At 45.6% G+C, this 21,608-nt stretch overlaps 2 protein-coding genes across 14 annotated transcripts in view; one reads left to right on the forward strand and one right to left on the reverse strand.

Annotated features, from left to right (window-relative positions):
• The first annotated feature begins 693 nt into the window (after positions 1–693).
• On the forward strand, positions 694–3,166 carry phox2bb (paired like homeobox 2Bb). The gene is made up of 3 exons (XM_035649583.2): positions 694–1,323; positions 1,964–2,151; positions 2,358–3,166. Exons 1-3 carry the CDS (start codon positions 1,083–1,085, stop codon positions 2,811–2,813), a joined length of 885 nt encoding a protein of 294 aa, XP_035505476.2. The 5' UTR covers positions 694–1,082; the 3' UTR covers positions 2,814–3,166.
• A 2,129-nt stretch (positions 3,167–5,295) lies between these two features.
• Positions 5,296–21,608, reverse strand: part of LOC118319995 (LIM and calponin homology domains-containing protein 1-like) — an 86,267-nt gene continuing 69,954 nt past the window's right edge. For 11 of the 13 annotated variants that reach the window (XM_047334295.1, XM_047334296.1, XM_047334297.1 and 8 more), the window contains 17 exons: positions 21,399–21,556; positions 20,546–21,026; positions 18,018–18,395; positions 17,274–17,382; positions 16,995–17,092; positions 16,775–16,880; positions 15,801–15,875; positions 15,641–15,669; positions 14,237–14,350; positions 12,245–12,337; positions 11,850–12,017; positions 11,659–11,753; positions 11,099–11,275; positions 10,232–10,327; positions 9,083–9,191; positions 8,876–8,978; positions 5,296–7,378 (listed from right to left, as the gene is read on the reverse strand). In XM_047334295.1, the coding sequence (XP_047190251.1) occupies positions 7,353–7,378; positions 8,876–8,978; positions 9,083–9,191; positions 10,232–10,327; positions 11,099–11,275; positions 11,659–11,753; positions 11,850–12,017; positions 12,245–12,337; positions 14,237–14,350; positions 15,641–15,669; positions 15,801–15,875; positions 16,775–16,880; positions 16,995–17,092; positions 17,274–17,382; positions 18,018–18,395; positions 20,546–21,026; positions 21,399–21,556 (2,415 nt within the window). In that variant the 3' untranslated portion in view covers positions 5,296–7,352. The remainder of the gene's footprint in view (positions 7,379–8,875; positions 8,979–9,082; positions 9,192–10,231; positions 10,328–11,098; positions 11,276–11,658; positions 11,754–11,849; positions 12,018–12,244; positions 12,338–14,236; positions 14,351–15,640; positions 15,670–15,800; positions 15,876–16,774; positions 16,881–16,994; positions 17,093–17,273; positions 17,383–18,017; positions 18,396–20,545; positions 21,027–21,398; positions 21,557–21,608) is intronic. The other 2 variants (XM_047334298.1, XM_047334299.1) reach the window with 2 other exon arrangements.

The following is a 21,608-nucleotide window of genomic DNA, read 5'->3' on the forward strand; positions in this document are numbered from 1 at the left end:
AAAAATCATCCAGGTGAATATATGAAATCCAGGTTTTTTCTCAAAAGGAGGTTTTTCCTCGATAGTAGGAAAAAGAACACGGGCCACACTTACTGGAAACAGAAAGGAAAAATGTCATTGAAACCATCTGAACTTGATTGTGATGAAACTGGTGTTACACATTTTTTCTTTCCTTACAATAAGTCCCTCATATCTTAACCGAGATAGTGAGGTCGTTTCTCCTCGATAATGTCCGTGTTTTGGCTGCAGGAGAGCACAGCAGCAGCAGCAGCAGCAGCCGGAGCAGAGACGGGGAAGAAAAGAGAGGCAGAGGGGGAATACTCTGTGAAATCCATGCCCAAGGTATACGGGCGCTTAAAAGGCTTAAAAGCTCGGAGAAAATTGGATCAGGGAGAATCGTCACCCAACTTTCATTATTTCCAAGTGGTGTGATTGAATTAAAGGGCAAGATGGTGGTTGGAGAGGAGAGGAGAGGAGTGGGGGTGGAGGGGAGGGAGGGAGGGGGGGCTGTGGTGGAGGGGAGGGGGGGGGGGGTGGTGCGTAATGGCGTGGTATTAAATTCTAATTAGAGATGCAGGGGGATCAATGATAGGGAGGTTGGACAGCCCGGGCCCCCAGTGCCAGCCCAATAGACTGATGAGTTATTGTCATGTAAAAAAGCGCCGCGGCAATAAGACCAAACGCGCCGCTATTGTCCAGGCGGAAAGAGCCAAGTTTATTATGAGGACTATATGCTCTAGAGACCTCGGGCTAGGCGGCTCTTAGGGGGCTTTTCATAAAACAGGGCCAGGCTCCTATAAAGGAGGCCAGTTTTGGAGCGGGCGCCGAGCAGTGAACATCTACCCAACAACCGTCCAGCCTCCTTCCTTCCTTCCTTACCATCCAGTCCTAAACCAAACCAGTCTCCTCGTCTCCCCTCCCTTCCTCCTCAGACCGCGCGTCCTCCTCATTTTTTGTAATTTTTTTTTTTTTTTAGTTCCTATTATTTTTCCGTCGACCCCACTTTTGGTTGGCGTTTTTTTCTTCTTCTTCTTTCTTTTTCCCTGGAAGTGCACCTCTCCAACTCCACCGAGCCTTCTCAAATGTATAAAATGGAGTATTCTTACCTAAATTCCTCCGCCTACGAGTCATGTATGGCCGGGATGGACACGACGAGCCTGGCATCGGCCTACGCGGACTTCAGCTCGTGCAGCCAGGCGAGCGGGTTTCAGTACAATCCCATCAGGACCACTTTCGGCGCCACCTCCGGCTGCCCGTCCCTCACGCCGGGCTCCTGCAGCCTGGGGACCCTGCGGGACCACCAGAGCAGCCCGTATGCCGCAGGTAAGCCGCGCGGCTCCGGCAGCCTCCTCGGAAAGAACCGGGGCGTATTATAAAGGACGCCCCTTGATTGCATTTGAAAATGGAAATGTGTTTAGTATTTACCAAACGAAATTTGCTTACACAAATGAAAGAATTTATCGCGTTAGGAGCGATTGCCGGCAAGAGGTAATTCGGTTACGGGGGTTACACTATCCCAGTCACACACACCCAGAAAAACCGCCAACAGAATTATCGTAAGCTGCCAAAATGATAGGCATAATTTATTTACTTTGCGATGAGACATAAAGCTTCGGAAAATAATTAGATAACCCAAACAGACTATAAGCTCATTATTGACACCGAATTGGGAGAGTTACCGTGGAGCAACGAGCCGGGGCAGAGGGTGCGGGGGGAAACATTATGACAAGTTCTCAAAACTCGAGCCTCGAATCTGAGCAGCAACAATTGGTTTAACATTACAATTAACCACATCACGGGTCAGCGGCGTTATCAAGTCGGAGCGGATTCACGTGGCGTAATCGGATTGAAGGATTTAGAAGCACCTTAACTGAATTTTATACAAAATATTGAATTTGAATTTACTCCTATTTAACATCGGAACAATTTCACACCGGTGACCTCTCCGTTTTTTTTTTTGTAGTTCCCTACAAGCTGTTCACGGACCACGGCGGACTGAACGAGAAGAGGAAGCAGCGGCGCATCCGGACCACGTTCACCAGCGCCCAGCTGAAGGAGCTGGAGCGGGTGTTCGCCGAGACGCACTACCCGGACATCTACACCCGGGAGGAGCTGGCGCTCAAAATCGATCTGACCGAAGCCAGAGTGCAGGTACGCCACCAGCAGCCGTTCGTTCTCTCCAACCGGCGCCAACCTGCGCAATTACGCACAATTACGCACGGGGGAGATATGCAAATAAGAACATTTTAACATACTTTAAACACATTTTTTAAACACATTTTTGTGACATAATAGCTTATCTATTAACTATTTTTCATATCAATAACGGTTTAACCTTTTTTTTTCAATTCCTCCAGGTGTGGTTTCAGAACCGGCGCGCCAAGTTCCGCAAGCAGGAGCGCGCGGCTGCAGCGGCCGCGGCGGCTGCCAAGTCCAATTCCGGGAAGAAGTCCGACCCCAGAGACGACGACAGCAAGGAGAGCAAGTCCACCGACCCCGACAGCACCGGGGGACCGGGCCCGAACCCGCTGCCAAACTCCAACTGCGGCGGACCGAGCCCCACCGGCGGGCAGCAGCAGCAGCAGCAGCAGCAGGTCAACACCACCGGGAACGGACAGGTGGTGGACCAGGTGAAGAACTCGGTGTCCAACGGCGGCATGGGGGTGACGGCGGCGGGCCAGGGCTGGGCCACCGCCCCGGGGACCATCACCTCCATCCCGGACTCGCTGGGCGGGCCGTTCGCCAGCGTGCTGTCGTCTTTGCAGAGACAGAACGGAGCCAAAGCGACACTAGTAAAGACCAGCATGTTCTAATGACAGCAAGCAGAGCAGAAGGAAAGGGGACAACGTTTTCCTCCTTATCTCCGGAGACTGAAAGGCAAATTGCCCTGCAAGACAGACAATAATGGACAATAACACGCAGTTTAAAAAAAGAAAAAGATGACAACAACTCCTCTTTGTTATTTTTACTTTTACCGCCTTGCAACGTTTTTCTCGTGGCCCAGTTTAACACCTCCGCTGTAAAATATCCATCTTGGCAAGTCATACTGTCTTATATATATATATATATATATATATATACATATTTTCTTTCCTTAAAAACAAGTTGGGTGAAATGTTTCCAGGGCCTGAATATCCCGAGGAAAGACATTTTTTTTCACTATACTAGTATCAGCAAAGTGACGCCTGCGAGCAAGATGACACATCTCATCCCGAATCCAAAAGGTCCCTCGTGTTTTAAGGAAAAAGAAACAACACACACATACATATTTCAGACTGAACTCCGGATGAGGTGACTCGTGGAGGTGAATATTTGATGAGCAAACACAAGACGTCTGCGCCTCGTTCGGCTTCACCACATCACATGTCAAGAGGTCAACAGCCGCTTCTGTTCCCGAACTGAGACGTTTGCGGAGCGGGAGGATGACAAACAGCCAAACGTCAAACTGCAACACACTTCAACTTTTCTGTCGAACGTCACGACCTGCTGTGTGGAAGAAGCCTCTCACATCAGATGCATTTGATTTTTTTCCTGCTCAAGAGTTTAGTTTCTTTAAATTATCGATATGAAACACAATAATTTCCTCGAGAGAGAGAAGAAAAAAAAATAAGAAAAGAAAAAGGCACAAACTTACTGCAATGTTCAAACCTCTGACAAGGAAATGTGTATATGTTTTGTGTGTGTCTTTCTACGGCAGTGTTTTTTGTGGCTCAAATTATTGTATAGTGTTAATACGTATTACTGTCTCCTCCTATAGTTGATCCATAGGCCATAACTCCCTCGTAGATCGATCAAACAAGTCTCAAATTATTATTTTTTTGGGATGTTTTACACATAATTTTCCCCCTTGGAAGAATTTATTTTGGGTAAAAAGAAAAAAAGAAGAAAAAAAAAGAAGGGGGGAATGGATGCAAACGTTGTATTTATTTCTATATAATTTGCATGTTGTCTATATTTGTCTATTGATTTATTTTTATTTTTACAATGATTCTCCCCCCCCTCCCCATTTTGTGCGAATTATGTAAAACATGTTATTTTTTGTGTCCTGGGATCTGAAAGTTATTTATATGTAGGTAATGAATGCTTATATTTAAGAAGGAAATATTTCTACATGTGCACATAGTTTTCCAGGTGTACCATTCAAATGGTTGTTGATGATAAAAAAAAATCATAATAATAATGGTCCAAGTTCATTTTGTCTTTTTTTTCTCCTTTGGACAAATTAGGGCAAACGAACAAATGGAATATTGTTATAGAAAACTGCACATAATCTAAGTTTACAATGATTTAAAAAAAAAAATTCTTACAAGGTTGCGTTTGAGAAGGCCTCAGACTTCAGCACCACGGACAGCACCGCTTCACAATCCATTCAGTATTCAAGATTTATGTTTTCCAAAAAAGGAGAGGGAAGTATTTGCCTTTAGGTTAAGAGAACCGTGTATGATAAAGAAAAAAAAACTAAAACAACGAATATGTTACTTAGAAATATAAAGAATAAATTCTGGGACAAATAAGATCAGTTGATCCAAACAGGAAGGAAATGGCACAATGTCAATCCAATTATCATACATTTTAATATTATTTGAAGAAAAGTGTATTTTACAAGCTCGGCGATGGTTTGGTAATATATATTTTTTTCAAATACACTGTAAATTATGAATCAAAGTTGACATTGAAACGTGTGAAGCATTACAAAATATTGACAACTGAGGCGTTAGAACTGCGACCAGCGTCTGGAGTCACATCAGCGTTTATGACAATATTCTACTTCTCCCTCTGGGGTCGTTATTTTCTGGTAAATGCAATTTTTTGTCAACATGGTAAGAGGTGAAATTGCAGATTTTCCCAGAATTATAACATTTTTCCCCCTTTGCCTTAATCTGAGCTCAAATGTGTCAGAATTTAAGACAAATACATATTACATAACTCTTTGATTCTTATGTCTGTCCATAGTCGACTTTAAATATCGGCTATGGACAGACATAAAATATATTAAACTTAATGCAGTATTAGTATTTTTATCATAATTTCTTTGCGTATGGTTTTTGTTATTTGACGTTATAGCCTGGTTATTTTGAGCACAGTTCATGTTACTGTTTCAGCCAGGTCTCCAACCTCAACCGGCCAAACCGGGTTAATAAAAGGAAAAATTTAGGATAAATAATAAATCATCTTTCACAGCCAATAGTTCACCTGCAGTATCGGATAAGTATTGATCTTCTTTTCTTTGTTTCATCAAGAAATTAGATTGTTTTTTCCCCCCTGGCTTCAAAAATACAAGACAAAGGCACATTGTTTTTTTTAAATGTATAACATTTTATTTATAAACATACAGTATGCTATAAATGCCATCGCATTTAAACATCAAATTAATCTATATTTTCGGATAGTGTTCAGGTGAATATTACAATAAATACAGAACAGACGTAAAAGGTTTTTTTTCCATTTCCCCCCCCGTTGAAGACGACCGTCTGAATATAGAGCTCCGTCTCAAAGATCCCGCTATAAGAGACTCGGCCGAGATTTATTCAAGAACTAAATGAGGATTTAAAAAAAAAAAAAAAAGGAAAATACACAAAATCGGAAAGAGAAGCTTGAAAAGACTGCTTGGGAGAGGTGAACCCGGAGAAGCGTGGCTACAGGCGGCGGCGGAGGAGGAGCAGGCGGCTGCTAAGTTTGCTCTCATACGGCAAATCATTTGGTTTCAGGCTTAAACGTGCATTTTCTTAAAAACATCCACAATACGTAATCGAGCTCCTCTCATACGAGTTCATGAAAAAAAAATAGGAAAAGAAAAGAAGCGGCTGACTTAAATGTGTCCAGCTGGCGGCACGGATCTTTAGTTTTTCTTTTCCTCCCCCCACCAAATATCGCACAGGTGCAAACTGCTGCTGCTGGTTTGTGTGTTCGTCTCAACCTTCTGCTGTTTCACTACATGGAACGTGATATTTTTACATTTTTTTATTTTATTAAGTGAATCCCTACCACTGAGCAATTATCAAAATGACCTCAACTTAATAGCATACAGAAAGAATTCTATATCGCTCTAGAGTAAAAACATTCAAAATAAAATCAACGGTTTCCCCCTGCAGTTGTTTTATATATATATATGTATATGTACTCGATATTCTTCCGGATGAACAGACGTATTCCTTTTTCCTCGCCTTGGGTTTATCACTGCAACTCACAGAGGAATGAGAAGGGGGAGGGGAGGGGGTGTGAGGATTGAAGGGGGGTTGTTTTACGTGAATATAAACTGTACTTATCAGCTTGAGTGAGGCGAGATGTGAGGGAGGGCTGCAGCTCGTCCGTCCGCAGTATGAAAATTTGGCCAAATCCCTCCCTTCACAGCCCCAAAAATTAAATGTGTGTGTGTGTGTGTGTGTGTGTATGTGTTGTTGTTGTTGTTGTTTGTTTTCTGCACCACTTTCTTAAGGCACATTAAAGTCCTGACTTCTCCCGAGCAACAACCTTCTGTTACTGAACTACATCCCACAATGTGCGCTTACAATATTAGACGATTCATTTTTATTCTGAGCGCAGGGCGAGTGACATCCGAGAGGGGTCACCGCCTGGGCCAAAGGATCAAGAACTTACCATGTAGTGGATTTATTGTGACCTTCGTTTCACTTTCTAAACGTAGTTTGTAAAAAACTACTGTGTGTTTTCTAGTCTCGTCGTCTCGCCGCAGGGACATTTAAATTATTAATATAATTCAGATCCAGCCTGTGAAGAGAAATAAGTCCAATCGGAGCTGCCTCTTCATTTTTCCAGTTCTAGTTTTTGGGGATTCTACATTAAGAAAATCGTGAGAACATGATATACTGCGTTTCCATTAGATGGAGCTGAATGCTAAATATTCACATTTGTTTTTCCAATCCGGGAAAATAGAATCTTATTCTACTTAACCAGGATTCGAACGCCACATTTTCTTTGTGTGTGTGTTGGTTCTGACGGGACAGGAGGTCGACAGACGCTGCCCGTAAATGCTATTGTGTTTTCTTTTCAACATGGCCGCCGCACCAGAACAGTCTCTCTCTCCCTCTCCTCATGATGACACAGAGTCTGTGGTGGTGGCGCGTGGACCAATCAAATCCAGATTTCACTCACGTAACAAGATGACATAAACACAAAGAATATATATATATATATATATATATATATATATATATATATATATATATATATTTCTGTTAACTGTGCCCCCATGATGAATCTTCATTGGTTATTCGAGCAGCAGAGGACGCGGGGATCCCGACGCGCTGTGAAGGACATGATTTGCAGATAACCGGGTTAAAAAACAGGGATGAGAGGTTTTCCTCCGTGAACCTTGTGCTTTTTCCTGGCGAGCGTCACAACGTGGTCGGCTGTCCGGCCGCTTGACAGGAGAAAAAATACAGAGGGGGGGGGGGGGGGGGGGGGGGGGGGGGAAGAAACACACATTTTTTCTTATAAATCACAATCGTTTTTTCTGGGATTTCAAAGGTCAAGGCAGTTCTACTCTTAATTTGGGATAAAGAGTCAAGACTCTTTTGATTGGATCTCCTGATTTGATTCTGTGGTTTCTCCTGATATGATATCAGCTTCTCAGAGGTTATTTCACCGCGAAGAGGAACTGTTTTGCGCAGTCAAGGTGAAGAGGGACGGAAAGTTACAGTCGTCCTCTCCCGACTGCAGCATCACTATTATTTCCTCTTCCTCCTCGTGCGGCTTCAGATCCGTCCCTCCGTTTTACCGCCGCCGCTCCACTGTGCATGACACTTCTTTATTAATGCGGCGGCGGTGAAGATTTTTTAAATATTAAAATCTCCCTTCGCCTCATCAGCCTCAGGCTCACAGCAGGGCTGCAATAATGGATCAAACCTTTGAAACGCACCTTGTGCTTATTCATCATAAAACAGCTTCAGACTTACTTTGAAGCAATAAATCAAACAAACATTTTGTTTGTGCTTCTGTCTGCTTCATGATCATCGTGTTTACTGCATCATTGGAAAACACATTTGTTCATTAAAGAAGGAAGGAAGGAACACTAACTAATAATTCTAATTTTTGAGAATGATTACATTCTGTTTATGAGCATTATATATCTAACGGGGGGGGGTTGTTCATTTATATCTGGTGGTTGTGTGTTTGTTGTTCATGATGGTGGATTCATTTCTTCCAACATGCTGACAGAACATGTCAATATTCATATTTGCTTTTGATGGATGAAAGGAAGAATTTGGTGAAACCATAGGGACGATGTGGGTAAGGAAGACTTGGGATGGGGGAGAGGGGTGAGGAAGACCTGGGTTGGGGCAGATGGGTGAGGAAGACCTGGGATTGGGAAGATGGGTGAGGAAGACCTAGGTTGGGGGAGATGGGGGAGGAGGAGCTGGGATGGGGAGAGGGGTGAGGAAGACCTGGCATGGGGGAGGGTTGAGTAGGAGCTTGGCTGGGGGAGGAAGACCTGGGACGAAGGAGATGGGTGAGGAAGATTGGATGAGGAAGGGGGGTGAGGAAGACTTGGGTTGGGGCAGATGGGTGAGTAAGACATGGGATGGGGAGATGGATGAGGAGGAGCTGGGATGGGAGGGAGGGTTGAGTAGGAGCTGGGCTGGGGGAGGAAGACCTGGGACGAAGGAGATGGGTGAGGAAGATTGGATGAGGAAGGGGGATGAGGAAGACTTGGGTTGGGGCAGACGGGTGAGTAAGACATGGGATGGGGGAGATGGGTGAGGAAGATTGGATGAGGAAGGGGGATGAGGAAGACTTGGGTTGGGGCAGACGGGTGAGTAAGACATGGGATGGGGGAGATGGGTGAGGGAGGAGATGGATGAGGACGATCTGGGATGGGGGAGAGGGGTGAGGAAGGAGAGGGGTGAGTGTTACTCACAGCGGGAGCGGATGTAGCACTGGTGGCAGTTGAGGAGGCCGTTTCTGATCCGCACGTCTGTGCCCGTGGTCGTGTCGCCCAACTGTCCCTTACACACCCCACACTGCAGAGAGAGAGAGAAGCAGAGGAGGCCATTTTGATTCATATTCCAGTGATCAATAATAAACTAAGAGAATCTCTCTCTCTCTCTGTGTGTGTGTCACCCACCTTGAAGCAGTGGATGTGGAAGTAGAGACTCAGCGTCTCGATGATCATCGCTGCACCTTTTCCCAGCGGCTGACCGCAGCTGGAGCAAAGCTTCCTCCCGCTCACCGACCTGCGGCGGACGGAGAGAGAGACACGACGCAACCTTTTACACATGAAGGGCAACGATGGGAAGCACTGGCCCTGCAAGCGTTTCCTGTTGTGCCAGTTAAAACTATGATGTCATTCATTTGTGATTTGTCAAATGGGAAAAAAAAATCGAGAAAGACGAAAATGTTACTCAAAACACGACTGCGACAGGAAACTTTCTTACATCTTTAATGTCTAACAGAAATGTTAGTCTCAATGCAAGTTATCTGTATTTTTTTGCTTAAACAGAGTCATAATATGATATTAATAATATGCGGATATTATTAATATCCGCATATTATTAAAATAGAAAAGCCTTAATATTGTATTTATCATATAAACAGGGTTCCTACACATTTTCCATACACAAAATGTCCTTCTTCTCTGTAGATTTTTCAGACCATAGTTGACATCCAGTAAATATTATTTACATAAATGAATTTTATTATGTAAATAAATAAATCATTTTAGAAATCCAACTCTTAACATTTTACATTTCGACTGTTGCTGTTATTACGTTCCACTTCATACACAGAAAGTCACGGTTTCTCAAGAAAGTTGATTGTGATGTTCATATGCAGATTGATATTGAAATATTAATACCTCCAACATTGACTAGAATTGAGAGAGAGATTGAGACGGACAGTTTGTATATTCTAAAATCTTTGGATTCACGTCTGTTTCGACTTCAGTCTGGAAACACAAAATATTTTTTCCAGATTAATCCAGACCTGGAAATTCCTTAAAATGAAATTCCATACTTTTCCATACTGCGTAGGAACCCTGTATTAAAACTCCAGGCAGGGTGGAGGCAGGTTACAGTGGAACATGTTATGATATTGGGGGGAGAGATGGAGGCTGCAGAAAGCAGGAAATGACAATGCAGAAATGAGCGGCCGTTCCTCCCTCCTCCCTCCCTCTGTTCCTCCCTCCCTCCGTTCGTTCGTTCCTCCCTCCTTCCCTTCCTCCCTTCCTCCCTCCCTCCGTTCCTCCCTCCCTCCGGGTCTGTTTGTGATGCAGTACCTGTTGGGTGCTGGAGGCAGTGAGTCTGGAGAAGGTGGACAAGCTGCAGGGGGCTGTGATGGGCTGTGGCTCGTGTTATTATCAATGGGACCAGCCCTGGAAATGGGACAGCAACATGCAACATGATGATGATGGACTCATAGATACAGAGACACGATTGGCCGCAAGAGTATCAATGTATGAACCAATCCCCAAGACGAGGGGAAAAGCAAGTGATGTTCGGGCCAAATGCTTTAATCTTTGAAAATTCAGTGTTCCTCTCGCATGTGACTTTAGTGATGATGTTAAAAACACATTTTTCTCTCTCACTTTACATTGTGTGGTGTGGTTCAGTACATGTACAAGATGCCATCTGCTGGCCAACAAGGGAACTGACGCTGCAGCCATTTGAAATATGCTGTCACCAGGGATAAAATGTTAAAATGTTAAAAAACGAAAGTGCTGTATGTTTTTCAGCAAAAATTGTAAAAGGATCTGATGCACTCTTGCAGACACTGAGCTCCTAATCTCCTTCTCATATATAAGGGGGTAAACAAATGAATGTACAATTTTAAAATGGTAGAACTCATCGTCTTCCTCAAACAATGACGCCCTTGAATTGTGGAAGGGAACTGGACTGAAGGTCACTTTCTCTCTCTCTGGCTGTTTTCAGACATGAACCCGGGAAAATAGGGTTCTGGACATTCCCCCCCAGAGTTTGCCGTTCACATATGAAGAACGCAGCAGGAGATTCTCTCACTCTCTCACACACACACACACACACACACACACACACACACACACACACACACACACACACACACACACACACACACACACACACACACACACACACACACACACACACACACACACACACACACACACCTCCTGTCTCCCGCGGGCCGACTGGGCTTGTTGCTGTCTGCCGCGACATCTTGTTGTTTCTTCACCGGAGTCGAGGATTTGTCCGATGACGTCGGAGTAGGAAGAGGATGAGGCTTCTGGCCGTTCTGCAGACTGTGGCCGAGTGTCTCTGGCTGACTGCTGCTGTGACTCACTAAGCTGAGGATCACACAGAAAGGGGGAAACTAAATTTGAATATTTTCATCACATCATATACACTTAATTAACTGCACTGATCCCCAACTGAGATCACGTCTTTCTTTGTTGGAAAACTGACGTGACATTCTGTAACGTTGCTTATAAAAATAACTATTAGTGAAAGAAGACAAGAGCGAGATTTCACGTTTCACCCTCTTTCCTGAGATTCTAACTTGTCAGGCGGCTCCTAATTTCTCATAATTAGGGCCAAATGAAAAAAACAAAATGATTTGATGAGTGATATTGTCTCCTGAGCCTCATTCTAAGCCCCTGCGGATCAGTGAGGGTCTCCTGAAACTGCTAAAGATGCAACATGTCACTGCTCTGAGGCAGAGCTCGCCGACCTTCTGCCCGTCTTCATGCTGTCGTCAGCAGTGCTGATGTCACTGGTCCTGTCGTTCTCCCTCCGCTGCCCCTCCGCGCTCTCCGTACTCCCCCTCTGCAACATCCAATCAGGTGAACAGGGGAAGGTTAGCCGACCTCAGAACCGATGAGAGACTGAAACAACTATGCACAGTCGTTATCATTTATTCACCGACTGCCTCTCCAGAAGTTGCTGTTTGCGCTCCCAGTCGGCCAGCGAGCGCACGATGGTGTCGTGGGGCTCGGCGGCGGCGGCGGAGAGCTCCCCGCGGCTCGGGGACGGCAGGGCCGAGGAGCGGGGGGTCAGAGGGGTCACGGTCTCCTCCAGTATCCTACGCTCCTGTCGGGACGTGGAGAGCTCGGTGAATACACAACTCGCACACACATTTTAATATACATGTGTGAGAACACACACACACACACACACACACACACACACACACACACACACACACACACACACACACACACACACACACACACACACACACACACACACACACACACACACACACACACACACACACACACACACACACACACACACACACACACACACACACACACCTCCTCGTGGTACTTCCGCTCCTCCTCCGCCACCTCCCTCTGGGCCTTCTCCCACTCCTCCTTCAGCTTCGCCTGCTCGCGCCGGTACTTCTCCTGTCACCATGGCAACAGACACATGACATAACGGAGCCTCGACCAAGGAGGAGTAAGACTAAACTGTCTCGCGGGTGGGTGGTTGTTGGCAGGAAAAACAAAAGGGGCGATGCGCAGATATTACTCGCATCAAATGGACTTTTGAGAGGCTTTTTTTTTTTTTTTTTAAAGCTTCCCCGAGTCAGTTTGACGGTAATATTCTCTTCCTGGTGCGTCCTTGCTCGAAATCTAATCCAGCGAGGGGCTGAGCGTCCCCGCGCTGCAGTAACTGGTCGACTACAGATTTCCAAGATGAGAGATGCTCTCAGTATGTTCTCTGAATACGAGTGTCGACTTTGAGACGTGAATGAATGAATGAATGGCAAAGGTTCCTCTGTTATGGCTAAACTCTTTGCTCGGATCTGATTTGCTTGTTAGCGATAACAAAAAGCGGACAAAAGAGACCAGAAGCAGGCGGAAAGCAGAGCATGCAGAGCCTGTGGAGCGAAGGGTTCCTACACAATTTTTTAATCTCAGAAAATTGACATAAATCTTTTGAGTTGGCAGCACAAAAGGCACAAACCTTCTACGACATGGTTTATACAATTTTGTCCTTGAGTTGTGTGTGAACCCCAAAAGACAAAGATTTAAAGTGAAAGCAACACAGACACGACAGAGGACAAGACCAAGGTCGAAGCACGGAGACGACACAGTGTAAAAGACACAGGTGACGAGCACATTGATGCACCAGACATTCATCCGTTTTCAGTGCATCTCATCTCGAACGGCAACAAGAGAAAATCTCTTCATCTCGTCACCGTTGTTTTCTCTCGTGTTTTTATATTGATACTGTCGATGAGCATACAGTATAGTCGCGCATTCAAAGCGGACCCGTTGGATGTTTTTAAAGGAAAACACGGCGGGACCTGAGATGCACCTCGTACTGGCTGAGGAGAGAGAGGGTGATCTGGGCAGCAGCAACAGCAGCAAAGGACAAAACCCTTGAATGTGCCTGTGCATGACATGAGAGTTCTTCCGCTGCACAAAGTCCCCCTCTGGTGGTCGGAGTGTGCATCGTGACTTTAGAGGAGGACGTGCTCCATATATAAAACAAATATGGAGGCAAGCTTTGCAAGTAGCAATGACACGCAGTTAATTCTTCTGCCTGCGAGCTGAGCGGGTCAGTGACCGACACACAGAAGCTTACTGAGCTCCTGCAGGGGGCTAACTTCGTTTGACATGTAAAAGGCTTTAAGACACTTTGGTTAACAGCATAACCTTCTCACTAGCATATGAATGGCTATATGTCAACATCTAGTTAGTATAAATGCTGTTTAAACAGTTGGTTTAAAAGCCAGAGGTCATTTTTCTTAAAACTGCACAACATCCAAATGGAACTATCTGATAATTGAAGCTTGGACTTCACATCGACTCAAGTAGTTTTGTCAACACGTCATCGGTGACCCCCGTCTGCCCTTGAATCCATTTGCATTCGAGGCAAATTAAGAGACGGGAGTTTTGATTATAGTCTATAACAGAGAGCCTAGGTGTGTGTTATAATATGTATATTGTAGCAAACTATTTGAAAAGCTCTTCATCTTTAACAAAGGTAAAGAAGTCATATTTGTAGTGTCAAAGCCTTTGTTGGGTTTGACACGTCTTTTGTTATCAAAGCCTCGTTGATGTGTAGCGGCTGAACGTTTAACATAAGAATAAATATGAAGTTAAACTTTAAAGCTGGACTAGGTCGAGTGCGTGTTTGAATACTTAAATCAGCACGCGTGTGAGGTCTCATTAATTACCTAGATCTTAGGTTCACATCAACCAATTGTTTCTTTCTGTGGGACAAGTTGCTAAAGACTCTCTTCCCACTGAGCTCCATTGGTGAGTCGAACTCATGCGCCATGCCTCGCTGTGTACCTGCAGCATGCGCTCCTGCTCTTGCTGCCACCTTTCCTGACGCTTTCGCTCCTCATCCGGGTCCCAGGACCAGCGGTCGACCCGCCTGGCCTGGGGCAACACCGGCACTGACACCTGATAGACCCCAACAAACACACACACACACACACACACACACACACACACACACACACACACACACACACACACACACACACACACACACACACACACACACACACACACACACACACACACACACACACACACACACACACACACACACACACACACACACACACACACACACACACACACACCATGCACATATTCACACCCACCCAAGAAACGCACACACTCACACACAAACACACCAATGTGCACACACGTCCAACCACAGGAGAAGAAGGGGAAGGGAGGAGACAGAAATAGTTGGTCTACCACAACAGCACTACTCCAATGCTAGGCAAAGGACTCCTACTACGAAGAGAGAAGACAGAGAGGGGGAGAGAGAGAGAGAGAGAGAGAGAGAGATGAGCTCAGATGGAAACAAAAGCAGTCTCGGCCGTCGTCGTACAGCCTCCTCATCTGGCATGCTACACCGACAGCTGTGTGTGTGTGTGTGTGTGTGTGTGTGTGTGTGTGTGTGTGTGTGTGTGTGTGTGTGTGTGTGTGTGTGTGTGTGTGTGTGTGTGTGTGTGTGCGTGCGTACACCATGGTATTGTAGCTGAGCCCAGATACATCTGAGTCCAACATCTGCACCAAAACTTCACAAAAAAACTTCTACCCGTTACCTAATAATAATAATAATAATACCCGTATGGTATTTGTCGTGCTTACGAAATACTTTATCAGATTGTGAGACGTGTTTATTAGTATCCATTTAAAAAAAAATAGATACGGAAATGAGTGTTACATGCAAATTATCATATTTTGCTCCATCTGTCTGTCTATTTTTCTTTCTCTCTTTAAGTTTGGACTGGAAAATACTTGAGCTGTTGTCAGACATGAACTCACGAGTTTGTCGTTCACGCATGAAGAACGCAGCAGGAGATTTTCCTGAGAGTCAGACGCGTTCACAACAGCAGGAACGTTTCCGGACACATCAAGGTGAGGGGTGGCGCCTGGGCACAGTGCACATTCGCCTACCATGACAATCCTTCGGAAATTTTCCTGCTGCTCACTCTGACATCTTTCGGGAAACGATACGGAAACATTTGCGTTCTCACAGTTCAGGAAAATGTCCGGACTTCAGCGCACGTCTGAAAGCAGCTTTTACGAAGCTCCCTTAATCTCACCCGTGGGATTCTGTCATTTGTTCTTTTTCACTCTCTTTGTCTGCAGTAAAATAAACTCATGGTATCCACTGCAATGCAGGACGTGATAAGCCAGATGAGAAGCGGTGAAGGGGATTTTTTTACTCACGTTTGCACCACAATCCTTTTCTGCCTCCTCTGTAGAGCAAACGAGAGATAGAGAGAGAGAACGTTAGTCAGAAATACAATTTTAAAACAGACACTTTAGAAAGACATTGAGCACCAGGGGGGCGGGAACACGAGCTCCGCGGATGAATGAAAGTGTTTACCTGCTGGAGCGAAGAACTCCCACCGTAACTTAGGGTTGCTGTTTGCCAGTGGAGAGCTGACACTGTTTGTAAACTCTAAGGCGAAATGAAAAAAAAAAAAATGCAGGTCAAGTGAAAAGAGGGAAGGAAGGAAGGAAGGAAGGAAAGAAAGGGGAGGGGGGTGATGAGGGATAAACAGATGTGAAAACAAGGAGCTGGAATGAACATTAAGAAAATGTCCGTACATTTTGCCTTTCACGGATGACGAACGACAGATGAGATTGTTTGAGTCAGACGTGTTTACACGCACGGGGAAATTACGGAACATTGTGTGGGGTCTCGTAAGAGGCGGGTCATGAAGAAAATGGTGTTTTTTTTCTTGTTTACAGTCGTCGACATGCCCACCGGCGCGCTGGGAATTTTCCACAGATTTCCCCCCCGCTGTATTCTCACGTGGGCCCACTCGGACAATTTTTTCGGAAAAGTTCAGGAAAATGTCCGCACTACCGTGCATGTCTGAAGGGTTTTCCAGACAGTCCTACCGTGAGCTATAAAATCTCTGAGAAAAGACAAAATAGGGAAACCAAAACCGAATGTTTTTGTTTGAACATTTGCCAAATAGCGATAGTTTATAATTCTGTTGTACATGTTTTTTTGTTGGGCCTCGTTCCTTATTAGCGTGTGTTCCTGTCTCCTTGTTGACAAGTGAGGAGAAGACTTCACTTCCATTTCAATAAGGAGACACGACAGGTGAAACAGAGCTTTGTGACAACGGTCATGCTAATAATAAAAGGCTGATAATGGTCATAAATGATCAGCAGCTGTTTTGACTCTGTTTCCATCAACTAGCTCTACAAGAGCAAAACAGAAAGAGTGCCAGGACTCTTTCTCAAGGGGAGAAAAATGCTCATTTAAACGAGAGGAGGAAAAACCAGGAGGTGCATGGAAAAGAAGCTGCTGGCTTTGTGTTGCGTGTGTGCGCCTAGTTCACTGACCTGGTGTGATTTCCTGTGTCGGGTGATATCCAGATGATCCCGATGCAGCTACGCTTGGTACATTCTCTCTTGTGTGTGAAAACTCCTGGGAGCTGGTGAAACTCGCCTGAGGGGAGAATCACAGATTAAACGTTAATTGTGGCTGGTTGATCGCTTCCTCTTCCCTCTGGATACGTTTGGCGATACAAAGTGTATATAATAGTTCTGTTGGCAGCTTCACCTGTGAAGTTACTGGCGGACTTTGCTGTGTGCTGCTGACCAGACCGGAGATGTCCCGACCAGACGGTTCAGCCTTTTCTACTTCCTGTTGTTTGGCATCTGAAAACACACAAACAACACAACTTTGCCACTAATGTTGAGATCAACTGAAAAGCAGACAAGAAAAGGCGTAGAAAAGAGGTTTTTTCTATGGTTCTAGATCAAATTACAGTAGTCCTATTAGACTCAGCAGGCTGTAATGTCCTTGAGTCACCACAAGGTGTCAGCATGCTTCTCAGACCTGAAGGTAGTAGTGTTGGTTGAGCCGCAGCGTTTGAGTTGTTCTCCTCCGGAGCAGCTGCTGTCTGGCCTCCCGTCTTCCAAAAGCTTTCCTCTGGCTTCTGCAGCTCCTACAGGGACAACACAATGTTTACAAATTTACAGTGCATCTTGAGGGTCCAGACCGAGATAAAACTTGTCAAAAGCTTTCATACATTGTACAGTATAAATAGGATTTGTTCCAAATAATTTCTACACATGTAGAAGGAGAGGGGGACAGTGTGTCGTCTCTGTACGTAGTAATTGTTAGATGCAGACAGATTGAAATTGTTTTAAAATAAGAAAAACAAAAGCAGGACTTTCTAGTGCAGTGTTTAGGAAACCTAAAGTTCTACTGTGACTCCAGAGAACTAATTCAATTTACATTTAATCTAAAATCTAAGTGGGGCAATGCAAAATATTGTTTGTGCTGCAAAATCCACACTGGGTCCAAAGAACCCCCATTCGGCTGTTCATTGAAAACTATACCGTAAATAAAATGCTGAGCAAAGGAAGGTGCCATCCTGTGGGCATGTACAAAAAAAATCATTGTCAACTAATTAAACAAGTTTTGTTTTTTTTAAATACTGACTAAAGCAATTGAATATTTTTTTCAAAATACAAACATTTAACAATAACCATTTCAAATACCATATTTTTTCATTACTAACTTCATGCACTGCTTTATTTCAAGGTCTAACTGTCACCAACAACAACTGGTCCTGACCGCTGGCAGTGAGGTCGGCCGACTCGGTGGCGACGAATGCTCCGTTACTCTCTGTTCTCCGACGTCCTCAGAAGCTGCTTTGGCGCCACCTTGTGCCTCCTCGGGCTTTGTCGACACTGGGATGCTTCCTCCTCCTCCTCCTCCTCCTCCTCCTCCTCCTCCTCCTCCTCCTCCGGGGGAGGTGTGTGGACTGGGATGTGCGGGCGATGCTGCCGAGGAGGAGGAAGGGGCGGGGGCAGCTACAGAGCTGATGCTGCTGCTGTAGGTTTTGGAAGGTGATGCCTCGAAGTGAGGAGGAGATTCCCTTCCTCGACTCTCAGGCGTGGTGGGATGGTCGTCACTTCCTACGCTGCCGTTGACTCGAAGCAAACCGTCCGCCTGGATCAGAGGAGGACAGGCAGGGTGTTGTATGTACAGTATTATACTATTAATGCCACAATCAAAACCATCTAACATCAGTGCATTTCTCCTGTACTTCACATTTCTGATATTTTAAGATGTTTTTTTGTTATCAGTCTTCATTTGTGCAAAGGAGAGTGGGATAGAATTTGCTCAAGTGCCAACGTGCAGACAACACACCTGCACTGGTGCATCTAAAAAAGAATATTAAAATATCGTGAAAAAGTGAAAATGTAATACATCCTAAACTCATCACACGTGAACTAAAATGATTCAAGCTTTTTTTAAATTAAAATTTCTATAATTACAGAAAATAGTTGGCCATTTCTGTATTTGATCCTTTTTCGTTTGATCTTAAGAAATATTTGAATATTTTGAGACTTGAGTTTTGATTTTCATGTGCATGAAGGAAAGGCTTGGAATATTTCATGTAGCGTGTAATAAATATGAAAATGTCACTTTTTGAATTAAATTACCCCAACATTTACTTTCCTTATAGTATACATTTGTTTAAATTGCAACTGCTTGATTTTGTGTGTGATATAATATTAGATATTATATGATATTCAAGTGTGTGTTTGTGCAGACGAGGAATTTTGACTTGAGGCTCTTGATGTACTTCTACACATTAAAAAGTACCAATAACAATGTCTGGGGAGATAAATGTGGAGTTGAGCAAAGATAAATACATAGCAACATGCTGTATGACTTTATACTATACTTTATATGTTTGTTATAATCAATTAAAGCAAAAGCAGTTTAAGATTCCTCCCATCTGGTCCTGAGTTTGGGCTTAAGTGTTCAGTGATGTAACTCCACAACTAAAAACCCACTGTAGCTCATTTGTGCTCACTACCAGCCTCTCGTCTCCGTTTGTTATGGGCCATTCATGGAGCTCACACCACCACGCCGGCCCTCGGTGACAAAGAGCCACTAATGTATGTGTGAGGAGCTCCTGGTGAGCGGTAACTTAAGACACAGTGGTGGAGCTGGGTGAATGCAGGCTCTCAGTCGGCCCCCCCCCACCTTCGCCTCCACCTTCTCATCCTCACCCGGGACCCGCCTGTGTGGGCCCTCTTTGTCCGCCGGGAGCCCACTTCACATTGAGAGGGCCCTACTTGTCAACTTCTTAAGTCAATAGGGAACACAGGGCCCCATTCACAGCCGGGCTCCGGACAAGACATTCCAGAAAAGCGCTCTGCTCCGTTTGGTCCGATAATAACTTGCCTTCCCCCTCCCTGTACGCCACGACAAAACATAAGATCTCATTTTGAACATTTCCATTTGGACGTTTTTTTCCCTGAAGAAAAAGGAAATGGATCCTGTCGTGAGCACTCGGGGCTAAATTGAAACATTACATGCTTCGTCTGAGAGGGGAAGTCTTGTGTTCTCCAGAGGAATCAGTTTGGCTCATCACCATGGCGGTTCTGTGGCATTCTAATGTAAATACCGAGAGAGACGGAGGGGGATTTACCCATCGGCCTGCGAGGAGGGAAGCCAACACTGGGAAGGACAAGAGCTCGGCCTGCTACACAAGTGGTGTGGTTACATTCACCAAAAGCTCAATCGTTCAGTTTGTCTAGGAGGAGAACTTTATTGTCAAACACCTTTTTCCATTCATCCATCCATCCATCCATCCATCCATCCATCGTCTACCGCTTAATCCACTTAAGGGTCGCGGGGGGGCTGGAGCCAATCCCAGCTGACATTGGGCGAGAGGCGGGGTTCACCCTGGACAGGTCGCCAGCCTATCGCAGAGCCACATACAGAGACGGACAACCACTCACTCTCACATTCACACCTACGGTCAATTCAGAGTCTCCAATGAACATAACCCCATTCTGCATGTCTCTGGACTGTGGGAGGAAGCCGGAGAACCCGGAGAGAACCCACGCATACATGGGAAGAACATGCAAACTCCACACAGAAAGACCCTGGTTGGTTTGAACTGGGATTCGAACCCAGAACCTTCTTGCTTTGAGGCGAAATTGCTAACCACTACGCCACCGTGCATCACCAAACACCTTTTTAAGACAACTTTAAATGAGGCCGTAATCAGGGCTCTGACAAGTCACCCCTGGTGATGTCAGCGGTAAAACCATGAGCTCTCTCCTCAGACTCAAACTCACCTTGTTGGCCCACGGCTCGGCCGCTCTGCCTCGGAGCTCGAAGTAAGGCTTGGGCGTCAGCAAAGGCACCGGTTTGGGCGACAGGGCTCGCGTGGACGGCGGCTCGGACGAGCGGGAGCGGATCTGCGGCCGATGGTGGGAGGACGAGTCTTTGGGGAACTCCTCGATTCGCGCCTCCAGCGTGGCCGTGAACTTGGGGGCGGGCGCGGACTGCTGGCGCAGGAACCTCAAGGGCCCGTCGGGGTCCTCGTCGAAGGGGTCCGGCGTCGTCGGGGAGGCAGAGAGGGACAGGGGGAACGGCGAGCCGGCGAAGGAGGGGTCGGCGGATACGCTGCGATCCAGGAGCTGGGGCAGCTGCAGGCGCTCCAGGATCGCCTCGCTGATGGAGAAGCGCTGGGCGTAGCGCTGGAGGACGAACGACGCCTCCTCGGGGGTCCGGGCTCTTCGGTAGGCGTTCCGCAGATCCTCCTCACGACGCTCCCTGTTGTCGTCCAAAGGAAATTGATTTAATAAGACAAACCAGGTGGCTGACGTTAGCAGAAACATCCAACGTGGACGAACAAAGAAACGCACAAGACTTAAAAGGATTTAAAATTATTATTATCCATCACAACGAGAGTTCTCTTATTTCTAATTCTCTACATTTAGGTTGATTCTTCCTTTCTCACTTTTCCCTGTGGAAGGGGGAGGAGTCACAGTCACCTTTGAGGTTGTACATTAAGTTCCCTTCTCTGACAAAGACCTACTTTTCCACTACTCTGGTGCAGTTCTTGCACGTGCACCATCGGCGTCTCAGGTGGAACATTAGCTTGACAAGCGCTCGTCCTACTTGTTTTGTGTGTATTCCACGTACTTGTCCTCCACGATCTCTCTGTACGTCTTGATGCTTCTCCTCCTCTGCGAGGTGCAGGGCTCTCCGGTCAGCAGGTTCTCCATCGTCTTCCTCTCCTCCTCCTTCTTGATCAGATCCTGAGAAACGCTCCTCCTGCGGTTTTTCCACCGCGCCAGGTCCTGACACACACACACACACACAAACGAGCAAATTGTAAGTGTGAAAGATCCA

Source organism: Scophthalmus maximus, chromosome 9 (assembly GCF_022379125.1).
Source record: "Scophthalmus maximus strain ysfricsl-2021 chromosome 9, ASM2237912v1, whole genome shotgun sequence".
Classification (NCBI taxonomy): Eukaryota; Metazoa; Chordata; class Actinopteri; order Pleuronectiformes; family Scophthalmidae; genus Scophthalmus; species Scophthalmus maximus.

Excerpts from the sequence above, each read along its gene's own strand:
- phox2bb (XM_035649583.2), top strand. The coding sequence starts at position 1,083 with ATGTATAAAATGGAGTATTCTTACCTAAATTCCTCCGCCTACGAGTCA. Across the intron at positions 1,324-1,963 it reads GAGCAGCCCGTATGCCGCAG|TTCCCTACAAGCTGTTCACG; the intron begins GTAAGCCGCGCG and ends TTTTTTTTGTAG. Across the intron at positions 2,152-2,357 it reads TGACCGAAGCCAGAGTGCAG|GTGTGGTTTCAGAACCGGCG; the intron begins GTACGCCACCAG and ends CAATTCCTCCAG.